The sequence below is a fragment of the Balaenoptera acutorostrata genome, chromosome X, assembly GCF_949987535.1.
Source record: "Balaenoptera acutorostrata chromosome X, mBalAcu1.1, whole genome shotgun sequence".
In the NCBI taxonomy this organism is placed as follows: Eukaryota; Metazoa; Chordata; class Mammalia; order Artiodactyla; family Balaenopteridae; genus Balaenoptera; species Balaenoptera acutorostrata.
The window spans coordinates 39,164,647-39,191,281 of NC_080085.1; the positions used below are offsets into that span (position 1 = coordinate 39,164,647).

Genomic DNA, 26,635 nt, shown 5'->3' on the forward strand with positions numbered 1-26,635 from the left:
GAGAAATTCAACAAAAGCAGCTCTAGTCTTGGGGAGAGGAAGCATAATGGAGGGTAGAGAAGAACATTACACACTACACTGAACTTGGGTCTCTCAGCCCCCTTCCTTCTCCTTTTCTGTTTCCAGAACACCAGTGGCCATACTTAAATTCTCTTCCTTTCCCGTATCCCACCTCCTTCCTAGCCCCACAGGAGGAGATAGGATTCTCCTCTCAATACTCTGAATGGCCCCAAATTGTGGCTTCTGGGGATTACCTAATGAAAATGTGGGCTAGGAGATGACTCATGCAGCGAAACCCACTAATCAACAAGACCCACCCCCAAAAGCTTCCAACATTAAGGACAGAAGTCAAAACGGCAACAGGAAAAAAAAAAAAAAGGTATCAAGCAACAAAGGTAATTCAGGTAGCAGAGGGAACGATGTGAGATAAGAGGATATATTACACCCACGAAAAAAGAACAGAAGACTAAAAATAGGAACCAAAAGAGTGCTCTTGGAATAAAAAACATGATAGTAGTAAACAGATGCAGAAGAAGGGGTGGAATGTAAAGTTGAGGAAACCCCTTAGTAAGGACATCATAATGACAAAGAAAAATTGGGGAGAGAAAGATCCAAATTCAAGAGAGCCAAAATCTTAATGATAGGAGTTCTCACAAGAGAAAAATAAAAATGGAGGAAAGGAAATTATTTAAAAATTAATGGAAAATTTATCAGAGCCAAAGGACAGAGTCTCCAGACCGGAAGGGCCCATAAACTGTTAAGCACAATGAATCTACATACAGACACACACACACACACACACACACACACACACACACACACCACAAGCCCCATCATGAACTTCCAGAACACCAGGAATAAAGAGACGATCCTAAGAGCATCCAGAAAGAACAGCAGTAATGGGAATCAATATTATGCTAAATTCTCAAGCATCGTAACAGGAAGTAGTAGCAGTATCTAAAAATGAGAAATCCAGAAATAGCAGTACGTACATGCTATTTAAAGGTCTGCAGAAACAGCTAGAAGGACTGAAAGGCTGTTTCTTGAGAACGGGTCTGGGAGGTGGGGAGAGATGTGGCTGGAAACTGCTGTTGTCGGAATAAGCTTTTTAGAATGATTTGGTTTTTTTTTTTTACTATAAGCATGTATCAGTTTGACATAAATAAAAATGTAAGAAGTGTAAAAAGCCGATGAGAGACCTTGAAGCGTGCTTTTCAAGGTAGTAAACTCACACAAGTCAGACCTGGCAAGGCAGAAGCACCGCTCGTTGGGAGCATGTCCCGGTTTTCCTCCATGCTCCAAAACTCAGCACAGACCTGCCTCCCCTGGACCACTGACATAGTGAGATTTTTCACACCCTCATTTGCTACTATACACTATATCTACTATACGCTACTGTTAGATGAGGTTGGGAGAGAGAAAAGACTAGGATACAAAGGAGTGCTGCAGCTCTAAAAACAGTCCAGGTTGGAGGAGAAGGAGCAGAGAGGGAGCAGTTTAGAGATGGAGAAAGGCTTGACTATTAGGGGAGTGAGGACAAGTAGGTCAATTTCCCCTGAATATTATCTCCCCAGCCGTCCCTCCTGCCTCATGACTACAGGTAATCATTCACCAAATCCTCTCCATCCTTTCAAAGTAGTTTGGAAAAGCCTATGGATCGCATAGAAAATGGATCTCCTTACTTCAGGGTCGTGCTGTGCTTCTGATCAAAAATGTCAGCATCCTCGTTCCCCACCTGAATCCCCTACTTCGCTCCTTGCCAAATGACATTTGACTCTTGCTTAGACTCCGATTCATGGTCAAAGGACAAAGATTTGCCACTCTGGAGGAAATTCTTTTGAAAAGGCTGTGAAGGCAATTCCAAAGAAGAGCTTTCTATGGCGACATTGTTGGAGTCAGCGCACAGCCTTCCAGGGGGACTGCCCTAAAGGGCAACACTAATTCTGGCTTTTAAGTGCGTCGATGCTTGTTAAAAAGTCAGCCTCCTTACTTTAAAGTCCCAGCTCACAGTGCTAACGTGTTTTCCTAAAACCTCCATAAATTCTTCTTTTCCTTTGATACTTGGGCAAGCCACCATTTCCTTCCCTATACAAACTAAAGGACATGTTTGTGGAAGAAGAGGGAGGGAAGGCAATTTCTCTGGTTCTTCTCTAGATAATAATGAACCCCAAGCAGGCTTCCCAATGCCTTGCTAGGTGGGAGTTCTAAGAAGTGAGTCTAACGTGTCATTTGATAGGTGCTCCTGGTCCCCCTCCCAAAAATGATGAATGGCTTGAAAACCGCAGAAGCCATCCATCTCCTTGCTGTGGGGAATAATCCTGATCTGCTTTATTTCCACCATCTGTGGAGGTAATAGGCACAGCAGCTGTATTCTGCTGAAGAGTAGTAACATGGGTCCCCCTCTGCCGCAAAGGCCATCTCATAACTTAGGGGAACGGGCTGGCGGCAGGAACAGGGCTGAAAGGGAGGGAGGGAGGGTGGTGAAGACACATTTTTGACTCACTTGGTTGTGTTTGGTTTCAGTTCATTACCCAACAAACCCAGGGGTGCACACTGAAACACCTGGTGAGAGTCTTAAAGACCAGACACTTAAGGAAAAAAAGTGGAGCTCTAGGCCACCCTACCCGGTTGGTCACAAAAACTTAGGAGTCGGCAAGATGGCACTGCCCAAGTTGCCAATGAGTTAACTCCTGTGATCTCAAATCGCCAGGCCTCTAAATTCCAATTGTGAGCCCAGCACAGATCTCCTTAGGGACCAAATCACCTTATATTTGAAAAGGTAGAAAGCAGCTGTGTGTGTATGTGTGTGTGTGTGTGTGTGTGTGTGTGTGTGTGTCTGTGTGTGTGTCTGTGTGTGTGTCTGTGTGAGAGAGAGAGAGAGAGAAGGAGAGGGACAGAAGAGGGTTTCTCTCTGAAAACTTCCCAGTGCACCAAACACTCTGCAACATTAGCAAGCACATGGTTCAACCCTTGCCCCTCAGCTTCACTGCCACGTATTGTTGGGTGAAATCACTTGAGCCCCAACCATGCCTCTGGGAGGGGGGCAGAGGGAGAGGCTGGGTAGAGTATAATGAGATGATTTTAAAGCCCTGTTAACTTTTTCCATTTTAACTGATATTTCTGGATGAGGCACCAGCTCTCTTGGGAGGCCAGTTCTAAGGCATTCCATGGAGCCCAAAGACAGCTGTAAAAGACTAGCTTGGGGCAGAGCTGCTGGGGAAAGAGTCGCACTTGAATTTCCAGCTATTCCAAGTCCCAATTCAGAAGGCTACAATTAGGGGAGCAGGCTGCCTCTTTACTCCCCAGTCCCATCAGGAACACAGTATGGAATGACCTCAGAATACTCGCTACCGCTTAATGGTTTGAGAACCAGGATTTCTTGCTTATTAGTACTGAGGAAATATTAATACCCTAATGAAGGCGGAGAGGGCTTGACTCCATTTACAGGGATCACCTGGGCAGAAGGCAGTAGGGCTGGACTTCAGAAGCAGCTCTGGTAGAAATCAAGCCCATGTGTTTCTCCCCGCTGCCCAGTGTACCAGCACAGGACAAGTCTCCGGGACTGCAAAGGTGAATGAGATATCGTCCCTACCCCTAGGAGCTCAGATAGAAACAAAGGTTTAGGGTATCTTAGCGAGCTGTCGTTTTAATTCCATTAGAGAGCCATTCAGGCCTGAAGCAAGCTCTTTGAGTGAGAGAGCCTCCTTATACCTCAACGTTTGCGCTCATGAAATGAGGTATCATGCCTACCATCAACTAAAATGTACCTTTTAATGTGCTCAAGGATTTACAAAATATTCTAGGGCCCTAGGCACTATGCCAATACAGAGTGCCACTCCTATTATGAATGGGTAATAGCTAGCACTACAAGGAACATTTAAGTCTGATGCTCTGTGCATTAGTGAAATGACTTCTGACTTCGTTTGGCAAGTAAAGTGACCTCATACCAGCTACCACAGCACAAACTGACAGGGGCTGGGTAACCAGATGTGAAGAGATTTTGAAATGCTGATTCCAGCAGGACTTGTGCTCATAAGGAAAAGACCTAACTGAATCACAAGAAAAATGGAAATGGAGTAGAGGGGAAATCTTCGTACCCGCATGCCGGGTCAGGAGAAATTCACAGGTAACAATCTGGAGTGGGTGAAAGAAATCATCCGAATCTTTAGCCACATAGGTTTTCGTCTCCTGATCTGAATTCACACAGCAGCAGGGCTCTACAGCTGCTCAACAGCTGCCCAGCTCCATCCCAAGGCAGGTAAAACTGCCCCTGGGCAGAGTGTGTGCTGAACCAAGTCAACAAACTCCGGGCCTGTCTCCCACGGGAGACTGCAGACGTCAGAGGGGCTCTGGCTTAGCGTGCCACAGGAGGGCTGTGTAGAAAGAGAGTCTGGTCAAGGCTCTGGAAAGCCCTGTGGAGTCTGTGGGGAACAATAAGAATGCAGAATATAAATGTAAGCTGCAGGCTGATGGGCCCATTAGGAATTAGGGCAGTCTTTGAAAGGAATCTGCGGAGATGATGCAAAACACCAAGCATGTGACCCAAATCGTGGCAGGGCATATTGGAGGGAGAGGGGAATGGGAATGAGACATTTTCTAATCTGATTAGTCTGAAGTTTCCCCTGAGTGTGGAGAAGGGTCAGTGCACAATTAGAGGCAAAGTTAGACTGCTTAGCGGCTCAGAGGGATGACCTCCTCGGAGCTAAGCCGGGCTCGGAGGCGGATGTGATCTGAGACTGAGCCGGCTTCGCAACGAGTTGGGGAATCGTCTTTCTGCCTTTAATGTCAAATCGTCAAGGCAAAGACAAAACAGTCTGCTGAGAGGATGAGAGGATGACGACTTGGTGGCCTCAGTGCTGGATAGGAAACATCTAGGTCCCCCGGAGGCCAGGCTCCCACATTACTGGACTTTCCAGGACAACTCATCCTCGAGGCCATCAAGAGATAATCTAATAAACATCCGCAGCTTCCTGACTAGAAGACAGCTTAATGTGTGAAAGGCATTCAGATCCAACTGTTTAAAAACAAGGCTTCCTCTATGTGGAAGGACGCAGGTCTCTTCCAGTTCATTTCTAAGTCAGAGTGTGTGGTCTATGGTCCCTGATGGAAACTCCTCTCCTAGTCCCCAGTCAGTACTTAGTACCAGGTGCTATGGCACTGGGGAATTTATGTATGTTATCTCAAGTCACCCTGAGAACCGTGAGGAAGTAGGTAGTGTTATCTCATTCTAGAGGTAAGGAATCTGGGGTTCAGGCAGGTCAAAAATCTTGCTAGCAAGATTACACAGCTAGCAAGTAGATTCAAAGAATATAGGAGACAAGGTAGGGGTAAAACTGTCAAGATGTGACAAGCCACTGCTTATTTTTAGGCAGTAAATCAAACAGGTTAGAAGCAGGCCTCTGTATCTAAGTGGATCAAATGTCTAGTCACAAGTCTTCATTACAAGGTAAGAGACAAAAAAAGAAACATAAATAGTGCTGTGAGAATCCTTAGGAGGAGATAATCACTGCCAGCCAAGCAAATCCAAGAGGGCTTCATGGATACGGTGCTATTTGAAACGGGTCGTAAAGAATAAGCTTTCAGCGGGTGAAGAAAACTGGAAGCTAGTTCCTACTGAAGAAACAGCAAGAGAAAAGGCAAAAAAGTGGGAATGCAGGAGGAATACATGTGAAATGCTAAATGAGTCATTTGGCTGGACTGTTGGGAATGAGAAGAGGAGCTTTGGGAATGTGACAACTGTGGAGAAACCGGGCTCCTAAGCCTGCCTATTTCATCTCAGGTCCTTTACACCGGGATGGCCTATTTATCCCTCATACTGCTGCTAGCAAATGAAAGCAAATAGAGCTGATAGTCTAGAAGATAACCCCAGGTCAATCCAATGCATATACACACATCCAACTGAATTGGCCTCTTCTTGATTCCCCTCCTGATACCTTGGACTCTAGTTCTCCCACATGGGATTTAGTTTTGTCTGCTTCCTTTTGTTTCTTTTTTTGTCTCAGATGAGGACTCCCCACTCCAGCCCCTGCTTGAGAATAATGCCCTAGTGACAACCCTAAGCCCCACAATGGAGAAGGGGGAGAAGGAGCTCAAAGCTAAGGAGTTTGGTCATTCCTTAGAGAACAAAGAAATGGTACAGAAGGCTTATGAGTAGAAGAGTGACACTATGATATTCTTGCTCTTAGAAGGTACTTAGCTGCAAGATGTAAAGATGGATTTAAAAATTTAGAGGCCGTTGGAAGAAAGACCAATGTGGAAGCCCTGAAACAGTCAAGAAGAAAGGTGGGTCAGAACAAGAGTGAAGGTGGTGGGAATGGAGGGGAGAGAGTAGATGCAAGTAGTAGAAAGGAGGTAGGCCTGTCAAGACATTCTAATCTACTGGCTAGTTGTAGACAATAATTCAAAATGGTTAGAAGCAGAAGATGTGCATTTTAAAGGTTCAGGGGTTAAGTCACAGCTCTTCTTTTTCTAGACTATGTGACTTTAGGCAAAATTTTATCTCTCTAGACCTCAGCATCCTCTTGTAAGATAGGATAATAGCTCTGACCTCACCAAGCTGTCCTCACAAAGTAAATGAGGTAATGTATTCAAAGCAATGATAACAATGCCTAGAACACAGCCCCAAATGTCAGAATTATCAAGATAAGTACGTTAGAGGGGGGGCTGGAGTCATGCCATGGTAAGCATAAAAGATGACCAGAGTCTGGGTGGCTAGGAGGGTGGTACCAGGAAGTCAAGAGTCAGGTTCAGTACAAGAAGTGAGGTGTTTTAGAAAGCGGTTGACTGTGCTTCCCTTTTGCAACATCATAATCTCTGCACTTTACATCTAGTGTTCTAGCAGGACAGAGCTCTGTGCTAATAACACAAGGTGCTCTTACTGCATGTCTGTGGCCGTTAGAAACTACTGCTTTGAAAAATCTGCCCTAAATTTTATATCTAAGACTCTCATAACCAATGAGGTTGTACATTTTCATTTTGTCCCAGGAATCTGTGTGCATATAAGTATATCTTAATGTTAAAAAGATAAAATGATAATTCATAATAGGCTCTCTAACATTCAAAATCATGACTCATTTTTCCTTTTTAACACTTAAATGGAGATGTGTCATCGGTAATAAATAAAAACAGTCAAGGGTAAATCAAGGGCAATTAAAGGTAGATGTAAAACCAGGAATAGTCTCCGAAACAAAAATATGCAGGACATTGCCCATGAGGGTGGAGTTCTCACTTACCTGGAGAGTAAGGATCCCAGAAGATCATCATTCAAAGGTAATCTGGAGGACCTGCACAGCCTTTTGATGTCTTTGCTGGGTAATAATTTTTCCCTGCATTAAAACAAAGTAAATGGGCTTTTATATACTTTGTGTCTCTTGAGTAACAATTACACTCTATAGGAAAGAAAACACAGATGTGTCCTAAAAGCATGCACCTGGAAATAAGTATGAAAACTGGTACTGGAATCACAGTAAGGAAAAACAGTAATACTGCATTTCACCAACTTTTTTTTCCATTTCAGAAGTCACTAGATTCTGTCCTTACAAAGGCCTTTCCATCAAGATTCAGATTCTTGGTTGGTGATAGTACAGCCTATTAAGGCTGTAGCCACGAGTGTTGCTCTAAGTAATCGATCTGCATTCTTGACCACTAGTCAAAAATGGTTCTGATATTTGAAAACATCTCTTAATCTGACAGGCATCTAGAGCCTCCAACACAAGTATTATATGACTGGAGGGTGTTTTTCTAGTCTTTTCCTTGGACCCAAACCTTATAACCTAGAAGCCCCAACTGGGGCCTTAACATTCACCTCAATTTTTTCTCCAGACCAGCCCAAAAGTCATTTTCCCCAGCCTGCTGAGGGCACAGAGATGCTTGTCCAATGTTCTAACTCAGACAGTGTTCTTCCAGGCATCAGGCAAAATTAGAACCAACAGGAAAGAAAGTGGGCTTCTTTCTTTGCAGTAGGTTATAAAATGATAAGAGAATGTTTATGTCTAGAATTGGAGCTTGTTGGATCTGGAGAACCTCAGAGTTGTCTGATCAACCAGCCCCATTTTCCCAGGAGGTGTTCCTTTAGTGAAGGAGGGTCACAATTCTCACCCTGGGAAGGGGTACCACTAGGGTGGAAGGCAAGGCCCGGGTCATGCAAAGCTCAGGCCACACATCCTCCAGGAGGCTCAGAGAAGCTTAAAGATTCAAGGAAAAATACCATCTTTATAACAACTCAACAAGGGTGTATTATGGATTAGGGGGAAAAAAACATATTCACAATTAAAATAAACTATGGGACCTTCAAAGATATTTAGGGTATGTAGGTAGCCACTTGGGTGCAGACTTCAGGTTTGCGGATGAAGGAAGGGGTCATGGGGAAAAGAGATGGCAGTGGTCTATAGTAATAAAATCAGAGGCTAGAGTTTGATCTAAGGTTTTCTAACTCCAGTTGAGTATTCCGCCCACCCCTCACTATATCAGTCTGTGGATAAGATGAACACCAAAACATATTAAGATGGAGCTCCAGTTGTTTGTAACAGTGACTCAATAAAGCTCAATGCAAACACGATAAATGTATTCGAAATAGATTATGCTGAGCTTCATTATCTTCAAGGAGAAATAATTTCAAAGAAATTCTATAGAAAGTTTACTTGCAAATCCCCTGTTCTGTGTATTATAAAAGTCACACTTATAAATCCCACTTATCACTAAAATAATGTAAAGAGATGACATCTCAGAATTAAACCTTCTAACATTGATTTACTATGTTTCAATTGAAAACCTCTAGAGACCAATTAAAAGAAAATGCAAAGGGGCAATCCTATTCTTTTGAAGATACAGGGCCTCCCCTATTCCATCAACAAGCAAAGCTCACCATCCATCACTATGAAATATCTGTACCCAGATAATCTCCAAAAATGATTTAAGGTAGCTTTGCTACATAGTGGAGTATGAGGAGACATGTCAATTTTCTTTTTTGCCCTTTTTGATAAAATACAAATTCCTTCATTAGTCAGGTTCACAGAAACGTAAATGATTTATTAGAATCAATAAAATAAAAGCTTACTTTTCCCGATCTTGGTATACACAGGTAGCAATGAGTCTTTCAAAATTCTCAGAAGTATTTTTCTTGAGCTGTTCATGGGCCTGTGCAATGAGGACATTCGTATCTGGACGGGGGTCCTCAGGCACCCGGTAGTGACGTGCAATGGTTATAACTTCTTAGTCTATGAGTTTCCCGACAGACTCATCATTATTTCTCTGTAAAGAAAATGGAAAAACACTCAAGAAATTATATCTAAGACTATTTTACCTTTCTTTCTATTAAAAATATCCAAATCCCATTTTACAAAACTTTACCAACTGCCTAGAGACAGGTTATTATTTTTCTTTAATTTAATTTCTCTACCTATGAGCAACAGGAAGGCACTCGTGCTAGAATGGAAAACAATAAGCACAACAGCTTATAAATAAAATGGCACTTTGCCCAGAGTCAAACTTCTACCGCATAACAGCCTACAACCAGGAAGTAAATTCTTAAAGTCCTCGAATGGTCAAAAATCCTGTGACTAAATACATGATTTCATTGAATACCTATTATCTTACTGTATACAAAATAGTAACAGACTTGGGGTTCTGGTTTCCCAGGGTATAAAACTTATAAATCAGTAAGTTAGAAAGGTGTTTTGGAGATGGGGAAAGCGATTATGCACATTTCTGTAGTAAAAAGTAAAAACTGACATACCCTACCAGTGAGAGAAAAAAGTGAAAAGTGAAAAGAGCTGTGTAAAGGTACAGTTGTCTGAGTCTTTAGAAGGCAAATGGCACTGATATCATTTGGCAGAGCAAACAAACAAACAACAACAACAAAAAAACAAATGACAGCAACACATTCACAATGAGGCCTCAAAGCTTAACAAACTGGCTGACATGTTTTCAATATATTCACTATATGAAAGCCATAAACCATGCAACAGGCATTAGAAAGAATTACATCAAAATGGTTAAAATGCAAACTGTTATGGTGGTTAAATGAATAAGCTTCCACCATCTAGAAAATCTACTTACTGGAAAAAAATTCAGTTCCCAAGAATCCCAAATAAATGAGGGAATACAAGATTTGATTTCTTCTTCTGTTATAGACTGGTCTTTTGGAATAATATGGTTTTTAGTTCTTTTAAATATTTCTTGTCATTTTCACTATCATTTAAGAGATCTGTAGGTTCTTCTGGTCAAGAATTTCCTTAGATAGAGTGTAGGAAAGCCCACAGCTATGATGTTGACCTACCTGAAGGAACTGTATTTCACCTACATCCACTTATTAGGGTCTCTGGGGTTTTTGTTTTGTTTTGCTTTGCTTTTGTTTTTTTTAATGGGAAATGAAGGCCAAATTCAACCAAGAGGACCCCACCATTGCAGCAAGTCAGTTTGGGTTAGACGATCAATCAGTAACGTTGGCCGGGGGCTCACTATCTGGAAAACACTGTAGTCACTTTGGCATCTGAACTTTTCAGAGTCTATAATCTATTTGGGCTGTCCAGGCATCCAGATGAGCTCCTTAGCTACTAACTGGGAGGGCCACTTGAATGAACTGAGTAATAATAATAACCCTCACCGCTTGTTGAGTACTTGCTATGTGCCAGGTCCTGTGCTGCTGGGTCCTTTTGGCATGGATCATCTCATCCGGCCCAGAAGGTAGATACTAGTATTAGCCCCATTTTACAGATGAGAACACTGAGGCAGAGAAATGTGAAGTAATATGTCCAGTGTCACGAAGTCAGAATGCAAACCCCTGCAGTCTGGCTCCAGAGCCCATGCTCCTGCATACTATTCTGTCCCTCTTCTGTTGGGACACAGAAGAAAGAGTGACCGCGTGCAGTGGGGCTCATTCAGGGAAAGCTGAAGGCAGTGGCTTTTGAGCTGATTTTTTTAACAGACCTCTCTATTCCCTTTCCCGTCCATGACCTGTGCTTTGAGGGCTATCACTAACCCGCATAAATAAGTAAGAGAAAGTAATTTCAGAAACCCTGAGTCACCAACCATCTCTGACAGAGAGCCAAGTGACCACAGAGGAACCACACCAAGGGAAGTCCCCGGCTCATTTAAAACACTGGTCATGGAATAATCAGTCACGACACATGCCCAGAATTGAACACTATGCAACCATGAAAAGTAGGCTGTTGACTGATTGGTATTAATTGGTATGAAAGACATCCATGCTATGTTGATAAATGTAGTATGATCCCAATGAAGCTAAAGATACCGGTACAAATTGACATATATATGCACAGAAAAAAAGACTGGAAGGATACATACCGAAACATCTATAGCATTATCCCTGATTGCTGAGCTTTCTTTATATATAGGTATAAAAATGATTTTATACCTATATATAAAATGTCTGCTTTTTCTGAATTTTTATAATTATCAAATATTACTTTCATCGTCAGAAAAATACCCCTTTGAAATCTTTTTCTTTTTGAGGGTAGAAAACGGCATGAAGAAGAAGTGGCACACTCCCAAGGACGAGGGAAAAGAGCGTCTGCAGCAATAACTAGAAACTTACCACGTACCTTTAACTAAACCTACTCTAGCCCCACCAGGTCATAAAAGTTTATTTTCCTCTAGAGGGGTGGGATAGGGAGGGTGGGAGGGAGACGCAGGAGGGAGGAGATATGGGGATATATATATATGCATAGCTGATTCACTTTGTTATAAAGCAGAAACTAACACACCATTGTAAAGCAATTATACTCCAATAAAGATGTTTTAAAAAAAAGTTTATTTTCCTTTTCATTGGATAAACTGAAATTATCCTGACCTCACTGCAGTGAAAATTTATATCTGCTGGGTTCTGCATGCCTGGGTTTTAAACACCTCAGTATTCCACTGCTTTCCATGTTGTTGTTTTTTAAATTTTATTATTTTTTAAACAACTTTATTGGAGTATAATTGCTTTACAATGGTGTGTTAGTTTCTGCTGTATAACAAAGTGAATCAGCTATACATATACATATGTTCCCTTATCTCTTCCCTCTTGCGTCTCCCTCCCTCCCACCCTCCCTATCCCACCCCTCTAGGTGGTCACAAAGCACCGAGCTGATCTCCCTGTGCTATGCAGCTGCTTCCCACTAGCTATCTATTTTACGTTTGGTAGTGTATATATGTCCATGCCACTCTCTCACTTTGTCCCAGCTTACCCTTCCCCCTCCCCATATCCTCAAGTCCATTCTCTAGTAGGTCTGTGTCTTAATTCCCATCTTGCCACTAGGTTCTTCATGACCTTTTTTTTTTTTCCCTTAGATTCCATATATATGTGTTAGCATACGGTATTGGTTTTTCTCTTTCTGACTTACTACACTCTGTATGATAGTCTCTAGGTCCACCCACCTCACTGCAAATAACTCAATTTTGTTTCTTTTTTATGGCTGAGTAATATTCCATTGTATATATGCGCTACATCTTCTTTAACCACTCAGCTGTCCATGGACACTTAGGTTGCTTCCACATCCTGGCTATTGTAAATAGAGCTGCAATGAACATTGTGGTACATGACTCTTTTGGAATTATGGTTTTCTCAGGGTATATGCCCAGTAGTGGGATTGCTGGGTCATATGGTAGTTCTATTTTTAATTTTTTAAGGAACCTCCATACTGTTCTCCATAGTGGCTGTATCAATTTACATTTCCACCAACAGTGCAAGAGGGTTCCCTTTTCTCCACACCTTCTCCAGCATTTATTGTTTGTAGACTTTTTGATGATGGCCATTCTGACCGGTGTGAGGTGATACCTCATTGCAGCTTTGATTTGCATTTCTCTAATGATTAGTGATGTTGAGCATCCTTTCATGTGTTTGTTGGTGATCTGTATATCTTCTTTGGAGAAATGTCTATTTAGGTCTTCTGCCCATTTTTGGATTGGGTTGTTTGCTTTTTTGATATTGAGCTGCATGAGCTGCTTGTATATTTTGGAGATTAATCCTTTGTCAGTTGCTTCATTTGCAAATATTTTCTCCCATTCTGAGGGTTGTCTTTTGGTCTTGTTTATGGTTTCCTTTGCTGTGCAAAAGCTTTTAAGTTTCATTAGGTCCCATTTGTTTATTTTTGTTTTTATTTCTATTTCTCTAGGAGGTGGGTCAAAAAGGATCTTGCTGTGATGTATGTCATGGAGTGTTCTGCCTATGTTTTCCTGTAGGAGTTTTAGAGTGTCTGGCCTTACATTTAGGTCTTTAATCCATTTTGAGTTTATATTTGTGTATGGTGTTAGGGAGTGTTCTAATTAATTTCATTCTTTTACACGTAGCTGTCCAGTTTTCCCAGCACCACTTATTGAAGAGGTTGTCTTTTCTCCATTGTATATTCTTGCCTCCTTTAGCAAAGATAAGGTGACCATATGTGTGTGGGTTCATGTCTGGGCTTTCTATGCTGTTCCACTGATCTATATTTCTGTTTTTGTGCCAGTACCATACTGTCTTAATTACTGTAGCTTTGTAGTATAGTCTGAAGTCAGGGCGCCTGATTCCTCCAGCTCCGTTTTTCTTTCTCAAGATTGCTTTGGCTATTCGGGGTCTTTTGTGTTTCCATACAGATTGTGAAATTTTTGTTCTAGTTTGGTGAAAAATGCCATTGGTAGTTTGATAGGGATTGCATTGAATCTGTAGATTGCTTTGGGTAGTAGAGTCATTTTCAGAATGTTGATTCTTCCAATCCAAGAACATGGTATATCTTTCCATCTGTCTGTATCATCTTTAATTTCTTTCATCAGTGTCTTATAGTTTTCTGCATACAGGTCTTTTGTCTCCTTAGGTAGGTTTATTCCTAGGTATTTTATTCTTTTTGTTGCAATGGTAAATGGGAGTGTTTCCTTAATTTCTCTTTCAGATTTTTCATCATTAGTGTATAGGAATGCAAGAGATTTCTGTGCATTAATTTTATATCCTGCTACTTTACCAAATTCATTGATTAGCTCTAGTAGTTTTCTGGTAGCATCTTTGGGATACTCTAGGTATAGTATCATGTCATCTGCAAACAGTGACAGTTTTACGTCTTCTTTTCTGATTTGGATTCCTCTTATTTCTTTTTCTCCTCTGATTGCTGTGGCTAAAACTTCCAAAACTATGTTGAATAATAGTGGTGAGAGTGGGCAACCTTGTCTTGTTCCTGATCTTAGAGGAAATGGTTTCAGTTATTCACCATTGAGAACGATGTTGGCTGTGGGTTTGTCATATATGGCCTTTATTATGTTGAGGAAAGTTCCCTCTATGCCTACTTTCTGGAGGGTTTTTTAATCATAAATGGGTGTTGAATTTTCTCGAAAGCTTTGTCTGCATCTATTGAGATGATCATATGGTTTTTCTCCTTCAATTTGTTAATATGGTTTATCACATTGATTGATTGGTGTATATTGAAGAATCCTTGCATTCCTGGGATAAATCCCACTTGATCATGGTGTATGACCCTTTTAATGTGCTGTTGGATTCTGTTTGCTGGTATTCTGTTGAGGATTTTTGCGTCTATGTTCATCAGTGATATTGGTCGGTAGTTTTCTTTTTTTTGTGAAATCTTTGTCTGGTTTTGGTATAAGGGTGATGGCGGCCTCGTAGAATGAGTTTGGGAGTGTTCCTCCCTCTGCTATAGTTTGGAAGAGTTTGAGAAGGATAGGTGTTAGCTCTTCACTAAATGTTTGATAGAATTCGCCTGTGAATCCAGCTGGTCCTGGGTTTTTATTTGTTGGAAGATTTTTAATCACAGTCTCAATTTCAGTGCTTGTGATTGGTCTGTTTATATTTTCTATTTCTTCCTGGTTCAGTCTCAGGAGGTTGTGTTTTTCTAAGAATTTGTCCATTTCTTCCAGGTAGTCCATTTTATTGGCATATAGTTGCTTGTAGTAATCTCTCATGATCCTTTGTATTTCTGCAGTGTCAGTTGTTACTTCTTTTTCATTTCTAATTCTACTGATTTGAGTCTTCTCCCTTTTTTTCTTGATGAGTCTGGTTAATGGTTTATCAATTTTGTTTATCTTCTCAAAGAACCAGCTTTCAGTTTTATTGATCTTAGCTATTGTTTCCTTCATTTCTCTTTCATTTATTTCTGATCTGATCTTTATGATTTCTTTCCTTCTGCTAACTTTGGGGGTTTTTTGTTCTTCTTTCTCTAATTGCTTTAGGTATAAGGTTAGGTTGTTTATTTGAGATGTTTCTTGTTTCTTGAGGTAGGATTGTATGGCTATAAACTTCCCTCTCACAACTGCTTTTGCTGCATCCCATAGGTTTTGGGTTGTCCTGTTTTCATTGTCATTTGTTTCTAGGTAATTTTTGATTTCCTCTTTGATTTCTTCACTGATCTCTTGGTTATTTAGTAGTGTTTTGTTTAGCCTCCATGTGTTTGTATTTTTTACAGATTTTTTCCTGTAATTGATATCTAGTCTCATAGCATTGTGGTCAGAAAAGATACTTGATATGATTTCAATTTTCTTAAATTTACCAAGGCTTGGTTTGTGACCCAAGATACGATCTATCCTGGAGAATGTTCCATGAACACTTGACAAGAAAGTGTATTCTGTTGTTTTGGATGGAATGTCCTATAAATATCAATTAAGTCCATCTTGTTTAATGTATCATTTAAAGCTTGTGTTTCCTTATTTATTTTCATTTTGGATGATTTGTCCATTGGTGAAAGTGGGGTGTTAAAGTCCCCTTCTATGATTTTGTTACTGTTGATTTCCCCTTTTATGGCTGTTAGCATTTGCCTTAAGTTTTGAGGTGCTCCTATGTTGGGTGCATAAATATTTACAATTGTTATAGCTTCTTCTTGGATTGATCCCTTGATCATCATGTAGTATCCTTCTTTGTCTCTTGTAATAGTCTTTGTTTTAATGTCTATTTTGTCTGATATGAGAATTGCTACTCCAGCTTTCTTTTGATTTCCATTTGCATGGAATATCTTTTTCCATCCCCTCACTTTCAGTCTGTATGTGTCCCTCGGTCTGAAGTGGGTCTCTTGTAGACAGCGTGTATACGGGTCTTGTTTTTGTATCCATTCAGCCAGTCTATGTCTTTTGGTTGGAGCATTTAATCCATTTACATTTAAGGTAATTATCGATATGTATGTTCCTAGTCCCATTTTCTTAATTGTTTTGGGTTTATTATTGTAGGTCTTTTCCTTCTCTTGTGTTTCCTGCCTAGAGAAGTTCCTTTAGCATTTGTTGTAAAGCTGGTTTGGTGGTGCTGAATTCTCTTAGCTTTTGCTTGTCTGTAAAGGTTTTAATTTCTCTGTCGAATCTGAATGAGGTCCTTGCTGGGCAGACCAATCTTGGTTGTAGGTTTTTCTCTTTCATCACTTTAAATATGTCCTGCCACTCCCTTCTGGCTTGCAGAGTGCCTGCTGAAAGATCAGCTGTTAACCTTATGGGGATTCACTTGTATGTTATTTGTTACTTTTACCTTGCTGATTTTAATATTTTTTCTTGTATTTAATTTTGATAGTTTGGTTAATATGTGTCTTGGCATGTTTCTCCTTGTATTTATCCTGTATGGGACTCTGTGTTTCCTGGACTTGATTGACTATTTCCATTCCCATATTAGGGAAGTTTTCAACTGTAATCTCTTCAAATATTTTCTCAGTCCCTGTCTTTTTCTCTCCTTCTTCTGGGCCACCTATAATTTGAATGTTGGTTTAATGTTGTCCCAGAGGTCTCTGAGACGGTCCTCAATTCTTTTCGTTCTTTTTTGTTTATTCTGCTGTGCAGTAGTTATTTCCACTATTTTATCTTCCAGGTCACTTATCCGTTCTTCTGTCTCAGTTATTCTGCTATTGATTCCTTCTAGAGAATTTTTAATTTCATTTATTTTGTTGTTCATCATTGTTTGCTCTTTAGTTGTTCTAGGTCCTTGTTAAATGTTTCTTGTATTTTCTCTATTCTATTTCCAAGATTTTGCATCATCTTTACTATCATTACTCTGAATTCTTTTTCAGGTAGACTGCCTAGTTCTTCTTCAGGTGTTTGGTCTGGTGGGTTTTTACCTTGCTCCTTCATCTGCTGTGTATTTCTCTGTCTTCTCCTTTTGCTTAACTTACTGTGTTTGGGATCTCCTTTTCGCAGGCTGCAGGTTCGTAGTTCCCATTGTTTTTGGTGTCTGCCCCCAGTGGGTAAGGTTGGTTCAGTGGGTTGTGTAGGCTTCCTGGTGGAGGGGACTGGTGCCTGAGTTCTGGTGGATGAGGCTGGATCTTGTCTTTCTGGTGGGCAGGACTGCGTCCGGTGGTGTGTTTTGGGGTGTCTGTGAACTTATTATGATTTTATGCAGCCTCTCTGCTAATGGGCAGGGTTGTGTCCCTGTCTTGCTAGTTGTTTGGCGTAGGGTGTCCAGCACTGTAGCTTGCTGGACGTTGAGTGGAGCTGGGTCGTAGCGTTCAGATGGAGATCTCTGAGAGAGCTTTCGCCGTTTGATATTACGTAGGGCCAGGAGGTCTTTGGTGGACCAGTGTCCTGAGCTCGGCTCTTACCCCCTCAGAGGCTCAGGCCTGACGCCCGGCTGGAGCACCAAGACTCTGTCAGCCACCAGCTCAGAAGAAAAGGGAGGGAAAAAAAGAAAGAAAGAAAGGAAGAAAGAAAGAAAGAAAGAAAGAAAGAAAGAAAGAAAGAAGTAAACTAAACTAAAATAAAGTTATTAAAATAAACAATTAAAAAATATTATTAAAAATGAAAAATTATAAAAGTAATAAAAAAAAGAAAGAGAGAGCAACCAAACCAAAAAACAAGTCCACCAATGATAACAAGAGCTAAAAACTATACTTTAAAAAAAACACCGGGGGTGGGGGTCACGGTGTGATGAATTGGGCGATTGGGATTGACATGTATACACTGATGGGTATAAAATGGATGACTAATAAGAACCTGCTGTATAAAAAATAAATTAAAAAAATAATACATTATGGAAATAGATAAGTATAAGCAAAATAGCTTTAATCTTGGGATTATATTATAACCTGTCATCACACAGCATTTTGTTAAGGCACAAGACTTCCAAGAAGTGTTATCAGAGATAAATAGTACCAGAGACTTAACCTTGTTAAGCAGCATTTGTTTCTACATCAAATGATGGGACAGACTTATGTTATCTTCCTTGTCAAATGCTGTATTTACTTTTACAATGTTCCAGCTTCGTTACTGAAAGATCCTGTACCCATTTTCTTCTTGCTGAATGAATAACTATAAAATAATAATTTGTTTAAGTCTTAGAAGTGTTATAAATAATAAAGTAATTTCAATGATCTGTAAAAAAAAAACCAAAAAAAAACAAAAAAACCGACAGACAGAACCCTAGGACAAATGGTAAAAGCAAAGTTATACAGACAAAATCACACAAAGAAGCATACACATACATACTCACAAAAGGAGAAAAAGGAAAAAATATATATATATATTAAAAAACAAAAGGAAGAGAACAACCAAATCAGCAATCAAATCTACCAATGATAATAAGCTCTAAATACTAAACTAAGATAAGCATAAAACCAGAAACAAATTAGATGCAGAAAGCAAACCCCAAGTCTACAGTTGGTCCCAAAGTCCACTGCCTGAATTTTGGGATGATTCGTTGTCTATTCAGGTATTCCACAGATGCAGGTACATCAAGTTGATTGTGGAGATTTAATCCGCTGCTCCTGAGGCTGCATGGAGAGATTTCCCTTTCTCTTCTTTGTTCACGCAGCTCCTGGGGTTCAGCTTTGGACTTGGCCCCGCCTCTGCTTGTAGATCACCTGGGTTAAAGGAGCAGCTGATTTGGGGGCTCTGGTTCACTCAGGCCGGGGGGAAGGAGGAGTACAGAATGCGGGGCAAGCCTGCAGCGGCAGAGGCCGGCGTAACGTTGCAACAGCCTGAGGCGCTCTCGCAGGGAAGTTGTCCCTGGATCACGGGACCCTGGCAGTGGTGGGCTGCACAGGCTCCCGGGAGGGGCGGTGTGGATAGTGACCTGTGTTTGCACACAGGTTTCTTGGTGGCGGCAGCAGCAGCCTTAGTGTCTCATGCCCGTCTCTGGTGTCCGTGCTGATAGCCATGGCTCGCGCCCGTCTCTGGAGCTCGTTTAGGCGGTGCTGTGAAACCCCTCTCCTTGCACACCCCGAAACAACGGTCTCTTGCCTCTTAGGCAGGTCCAGACTTTTTCCCGGACTCCCTCCCGGCTAGCTGTGGCGCACTAGCGCCCTTCAGGCTGTGTTCACACCGCCAACCCCAGTCCTCTCCCTGGGATCCGACCTCCGAAGCCCGAGCCTCAGCTCCCAGTCCCTGCCCGCCCTGGCGGGTGAGCAGACAAGCCTCTTGGGCTGGTGAGTGCTGGTCGGCACTGATCCGCTGTGCGGTAATCTCTCGGCTTTGCCCTCTGCACCCCTGTTGCTGCGCTCTCCTTTGTGGCTCCGAAGCTTCCCCCCCACCGCCACCCGCAGTCTCTGCCAGTGAAGGGACTTCCTAGTGTGTGGAAACTTTTCCTCCTTCACAGCGCCCTCCCAGTGGTGCAGGTCCCGTCCCTATTCTTTTTTTTTTTAATTTTTATTTATTTATTTATGGCTGTGTTGGGTCTTCGTTTCTGTGTGAGGGCTTTCTCTAGTTGCGGCAAGTGGGGGCCACTCTTCATCGCGGCGCGTGGGCCTCTCATTATTGCGGCCTCTCTTGTTGCGGAGCACAGGCTCCAGACGTGCAGGCTCAGTAATTGTGGCTCACGGGCCTAGTTGCTCTGCGGCATGTGGGATGTTCCCAGACCAGGCCTCGAACCCGTGTCCCCTGCATTGGCAGGCAGATTCTCAACCACTGCGCCACCAGGGAAGCCCCCCCATCCCTATTCTTTTGTCTCTGTTTTTTCTTTTTTCTTTTGCCCTACCCAGGTACGTGGGGAGTTTCTTGCCTTTTGGGAAGTCTGAGGTCTTCTGCCAGCATTCAGTAGGTGTTCTGTGGGAGTTGTTGTTCCACATGTAGATGTATTTCTGATGTATTTGTGGGGAGGAAGGTGATCTCCACGTCTTACTCCTCTGCCATCTTGAAGCTATCTCGCTTTCCATGTCTTTATGTGAGGATTCCAAACAAGCTGCCCCACACTTAAAACCGCCCTCAGTCGTGCAGGACACGAGGGGCCCCTGAGTGGCGGCCGGGGTTGCTGCTTCACCCACACGAGCCAGGTCCTGGCACCAGCAATCCCGGTCAGGCACTGCAAGCCTCGCCCTGCTAACCCCTTTGCCCTGTGTTTGCCACGTGTCCCTTCTTTAGGACCCACCCCACCCTGTCAAACTTTAATGGGCTTCACCAAGAATGAGGAATGTTTTCAAAAGTAGCACATTCCATTTCTTTTTATTGTGGTGAAATACACAGAAGACAAAATCTATCATTAGTGGCATTTAGTGCATTCATAATGTCATGCAACCACCACCTCTATCTGTTCCAAAATATTTCCATCACCCCAAAGAAGCAATCACTCCAGTTTCTTCCTTCCCCCAGCCCTCTCCCCACCTGGCCACCACTAAGCTGCTTTCTATCTCTGCAGACTACCAATCTGGATATTTCATATAAATGGAGTTATGCAGTATGGTCTTTTGTGTCTGGCTTTTCTCGCTTAGCATAATGTATTCATGGTCATACATGTTGCAGCAGGTATCAGTACTTCCTTCCTTTTTATGGCTGAATAATAGTCCATTGTACGAATGTACCACATTTTGCTTATCTATTCATGCATCAGTGGACATCTGGGGTTGTTTTCCCCTTTTGGTTACTGTGAATAGTGCTGCTATGAACATTCATGTACAAGTTTTTGTTTGAACACCTGTTGTCAATACTTTAGGTATTTATACCTAGGAGTAGAATCACTGGGTCATATAGTAATTTTATGTTTAACTTATTGAGGACCCACCAAACTGTTTTCTGCATACTCCATTTTTGCTAGCAGCAGTCACAAAAACAAAGGTCCAACTTCCATCAGACATAGCCCTTTCTCACTTAAACCTTCCGAGTGAACCTCTAATACGATCTGAGAGCAAAGTCTCATCTTGGTACTTCCTGCCCCATCATTTAAGGAAAATAAAAATGCACTTTAAAAAGCAGTCATAATTTTAGTGATCTGGTATTCTGTGATTACTATTGTTCATCTTAAAGACTCAAATGGCAATCACCTTTGCCTTTACTCAACATTGTACTATGCTCCTGGCACTAATATTTTATACAGATCATCACAGTAATATTTAATTAATCTTATAAGGGATGCTGCCATGATTTTCTCTCCATTTTTGTAATTTAAGCCATAAGACTAAAAAAAAAGCCAAACTGCTCTAAGGTATTGAGGTAACTATGCAGAATTCTGAAACATGAAATGCTAAACAGTTTTACAAGACATAATTCCATTAAAGTCACCCAGTCAAGTAATGGTGAATCAAAACTTCATTTTAAAGGTCTGAATCTTGGGGTATTTTCTTACATATCGAATTGTTAAAGTGTAAGCAATGTCTTTCAAACAAACTAAAAAAATTAGTTTCAATGTAAACAAGGGCTCAAGAGTCTAAGCCTTGGGCCCTAAGGCTTACAAGAAAATCTGGTTGAGCCTAAATTAAACCAAGCAGCAACTTTAATGACAGTTAGATAGCACCCTGTATCATCTCCTTCAATTTGATATTCAACAAATAAAATGTGTTTCACTTTGTCTAATCAGAAGCCAGGCACACCTGCTCACATCCTACATTCCCTCAGGTTTTCTGTTACTTGTGGGCCTAAGCCTGGCATAGTGCTGGACTAGTGTGTTGCCAGACTGCAGAGAGTAGTAGAGACAGCTGGTAGAATATGTGTCAGAGGAAGGAGAAATGGAAAGATAGATCAAGTGGAGCCAGTACAAATGTCTTACCAGATTTTGCTACCAGCCTAACTATAGCTCAAAACCATTTACAGAGCTCTTCAATCTCACTGGAGAACAAAGCCGTTACATATGGCCATGTTGGCTGGGTACTGCCCACCTCCAGGGAGAACATTTATAGACTTATGGCATAAATTGTGTCCCCTGGGGTTGTGTGACATGGTGGCCTCGCCAGAGAAGCCAAGGGACTCCAGAGAAAAAAGAAAAAAAGAGGTCACCACAGACTATAAGAAAATCATCTACCCCAGCCTGGGTCAGAACCTGTTTGCAATTGGGAGGCAGTGTGGTTTAGTGGGGAAAATGTGAGCTTCCAAATTACACAGACCTGGATTAAAATTGCAGCCCCACAAATTCTCTAATAAATGGGAACTTTGGTAAATTTTGAACTTTTCTGAGGCTCTGTTCCTTATCTGTGAAATTGGACAAGACCACCTGCTTCACAGAATTTTATGTTACCGCAGGAGCCAGGATGATCCTGTGAAAACGTAAGTCAGATCATATCATGCCTCTGTTCAAAAGCCTCTGAGGGCTTGCCATCTCTCCTGAAGTTGCACCCAAAAGCCTCATGACGGCCTACCAGGCCCGACATGACGTGACCCCTCTTCTGCTCTCTCTCTCAGACCTCGTCCCCTCTCTTTCTCTCTGCACCCACCATACTGCACTCCTTGTTCTTCCTCAAACAAGGCAGGCACATTTCCAACTTCAGGGTCTTTGCACCTGCTCTTCCCTCTATCTGGAATGCTCTCCCCCAAGACAGTTAACACAGTTTGGTCCTTCACTCCCTGTAGGGCATCTTCATCTGTTTGGGTGTCATCTTCTCCATGAGGCCTTCTCTAACCATCCTTTTCAAAAGTGTGACCCCTCCCCCTATAAGCCTGGCATCCCCTAGCCCCTTCTCTGCTCTCTTTTCCTCAGTGGCATTCATCATACGCCAACCTAGTATATCATTTATTTTCTTATTCTGTATATCGTCTTTCTTCCCCTGCTAGAACGTAAGCTCCACAGAGGGCAGGGCTATTTGTCTATTTTGTTCCTTGCTGAATCCCCAACACATTCAATAGCCCCTGACACATAGTAAGCACTCTGTAATAAATAGTTTTCTGAATAAATGAAAAATTAGGGTTAAGTTTGCAAGGTATGAAAAGCATTTAGCTTTCTATAGTGCCTGGAACTGTATGAATGCTCAATAAACAATATCAGTTTTTATTCTCATTGTCCCAAAATGAAGATAGTTTCATGTTGTATCAAACTAGATGAGTTACTTCCTTTAAGCAAGTTTATCTTGGAAAAACGTGAAATGTCTTTGATGAGTGAAATCATGGAATTTATCACAGAATGTAAAAGGAAGATGGTACACTTGTTTTAAATAGTCAAATTCAGGATTTAAGTCTGAAGTGATAAAGTAATAAGCTCCAGGTGTGCCTTCCTTTATATAATGGATAGATTTGAGATGCTGCACAAATGCTTAATTCTTAGAATTCAAATTAGATGCCCCCTTTCACTCTCTATTACATATAAATATACTCTATCTTCATTTTGGTCATTTTTAAATGGCAATGGCACCTAACACCTTAGCTTTAAATTCCTCTAATATCTGTCAAGTTGTTAACAACAAGCAAGCACACTGAACTCTGAAATAAGTTCTTCGGAAACTAAAGAATCTTTTAACAGTATAATAATTACTGCCAAATTTCTCTGCTTTGTAAATTGATTTTTTGATGTATTTTCTCAAAGAGAAGTACATCTGCATTGAAAATCATTGAGCTTGTTTTCTTATTCCAAATAAATGTAAGCAGCTTCTAGTTTTCTCTCTATTACTGCTCTAATCTTCATTTCACATCAAATACTATGGCTTTTCCTGTTTTGACATGTAGTGGAATGTACATGGTAATTTTGATTTATTTAGTTTGAAATCCAGTATGTCTTGGTGCACTCAACTTTGGGGTTGTTTAAGTGTAGCCAAACAAAATGAGATATTCTCATGCAGTTAACAGTAATTGCTGTATATTAGCAATATTCTTCATAGGGGTACAATTTTAGAAACCCTTTAAAACGCTCATCTATAATTCTTCTACAATTTGGTACAATATGCATTTAAGCAAGCTAAGACAACAGTGAGGTTTCTTTTGTTTTTTGTTTTTTAAATCATGTCAAGATTTTTGCATCCAGCAAGTGGACCTGGGATGATGGTGCTTAACTTGCATGTGGGCAGAAAAGAATGAATATGCATTTCATTTACAAGCAAAGTGATTTGTTTTCTACCACCTTCCTTTTCATTAACACCCATCCTGTGTTCAGGGATTATTTGTCTCCAAGCAAACCTCACTTGTTTGGCTTTTTGTTTTTAACTCTTTCTCACTGGTGGCCAGATGTGATGTTTTAGAGGCCATGCTAAGCCTTGTGACAACTGTGGTTTCTTATATGGAGGGTGACCTCATATAAGCCCACAGGTTATTTACTGGTCACACAATCGGCTGAACACAAGACCAGATCTGTGCCCTTCGGTACTTAAAATCAACTTCATAATTTAAGACTTACTCATGTCAAAACATATCAAACAAAATATAATCAGATTCTTAATTGTTTCTGAGCACACACTTTAAAATATAAAATTTATTGGCTTTACTCCATTGTAAAAGGAACACATTTCTAAATATAGAGAATTTGGATAATATATAAAAGCAGGAAAAAAACCCATACACACTCCCACCATCCAAATATAACCAAGTAATCATTCTGGTATACTTCCTCACAGTCTCTTTTCTATGCATGGGTATCTACTTGTCTTTTTTTTCTTAATAGTTGTGAACATATTCTATAGTCTGCTTTTTTCCTTTAACTAATACATTTCTTATCATCACACATTCCTCTGAAACCAAAATGCTAATCCATTCTTCTATTATTGGATATTTTGTGGGCTTTTCTCAAATTTTTATATAAATAATGTCATAATGTACATATTTACATATAAACATTTGTTTATATTTAAAATTATTTATGTTACTGTCCCAGAAGTACAATTAGGTGGGCAAAAGAAAAGGACATTTTAAAGGATCTTGACACATGGTGTTAAATTGCTTTTACCCTCCCACCAGGAACAAGAAAGAGGCCACAGAAATAGATACTATCATTTTTAAAAGCGTTTCCTAATTCATCAGGTAAAAATGATGTCTCATTTTAATCAACAGTGATTTGATTACTAATAAACTTGAACATCTCTTATTTGCTTGGAAATTATATTTCTTCTATAGTGTTCTGTCTGCACATGTCCCTTACCTATGTATTCATTCATTCATTCATTCATTCATTCATTCAACAAACACTAAATGAGCACTTAGTCCATGTCAGGCCACATCAACTGATGGAAAATAAGAGAATGGACTAGATTTGACTCCCAGCCCTCCATGCCTGCACCCTACAGTTAATCACAGACCAAGAGGAAGGCCAAATCAACAAAGTAGAAAAAGGGCTATAATAAAGATATGTCCAGCTCAGAAAAAGTAGCCCTCACCCAGTCTGGCATGTATACACATCAAGAGGGAAATCTAGGAATGCTCCACAGTCGAGGTGTCAATAGAGCAGACAGACCCTGCAGATGAAGGACAATTTGCTAGTCAGAAAAGTAGGGTGGGGAGGGGAAGGAGGTTGGGAGGAATGGGAGAAAACCATATTCTCAAAGATACAAGGAGAGCAAGAGGATGGTACATCTTAGGAGCTGTACAAAGTACTAATAACAGGAGCTACCATTTATCACGTGCTTAGTGTATGCCAGACAGCGATCTAACTGCTTCACATGTATGAACTCATTTAACCTCACGACAACTCTTTAAGTAGGAACTTGGACTATCCCCATTTTACAGATGAAGAACTAAGGCCCAGAGAGCTCTAGCAAATTGCCCAAGGGCACATGGCTAGTACGTGGTGGAGCCAAGATTTGAACCCAGTCAGAATTCTTAGGATGACTAGAACATAGAGAAATGAAGCAAGAGATAAGTTAGAGAGTTGGCAGGTGGGGCCCAATCATAAAAGGCACACATGGGGCATCTGGGTTTTCTTCCACAGGTGAAGGGAATCTCTTGAAGGATGTCAAGCAAGCGAGCACTATGAACAGAGAGTTGGACGTCAGGGCACTCAGGAAGCAACGTGAGTGTAGGCACACCAGTAAGGGCTGCTGGGGCAGAGGAAACAGGGCAAGAGGGTGAGCTGAGAGGCGTCAACTGGGGTTGGATGTGCTTGGCTGAGGATGGGTCCCAGTCTCTTTCTTGTTCAGTGTCTGGGAAACAGGGCCATCATGGAAGCTAGCTTTGGACAGCAGAGGGGGCGCCTTTTCTACTGAGGTGAGAAGGGAGGAATGCGAAGCTGTGGATGCAGGGGCATGGGGGAGGTTTGTATCTCGGGACCTCTATATTCTCTGTTAACCTGGAGATGAGGTTTTCTGCCACCCGTTGTGGAGAATGGGCAAAGGCATAACTATGCCTTGACCCATCCTTAACTGCTTCTTCATCCCTAACTGCCCACTGATCCATCAACTATCCAGTCTGTCATCTACGCCTTCGATTTCTTGGTCCCTATTGATCCTTTCTCTTCAGCTTATAGACATGTTCATGTCTCTCCCAACTTAAAACAACAGCAAAACATAGCCGCTGATCTTCTGGCCAGCTAAGTCATCCCGGTGGCATCCATCAGCCTGGCAGGACCAGTCTCCCACAGCAGTGGTGTTGGACAGTGGTCTGACCCTCCTTGGACAAAGTCACCCTCCTGGGGTTC

General features: G+C 41.4%; 1 protein-coding gene across 1 annotated transcript in view; it reads right to left on the bottom strand.

The window, feature by feature from the left end:
• Positions 1-26,635, bottom strand: part of EFHC2 (EF-hand domain containing 2) — a 153,181-nt gene that overhangs the window by 22,295 nt on the left and 104,251 nt on the right. Inside the window, 4 exon segments of the mRNA XM_057537632.1 lie at positions 7,233-7,325; positions 9,056-9,234; positions 18,457-18,469; positions 25,134-25,139. Coding sequence (XP_057393615.1) covers positions 7,233-7,325; positions 9,056-9,234; positions 18,457-18,469; positions 25,134-25,139 — 291 coding nt within the window.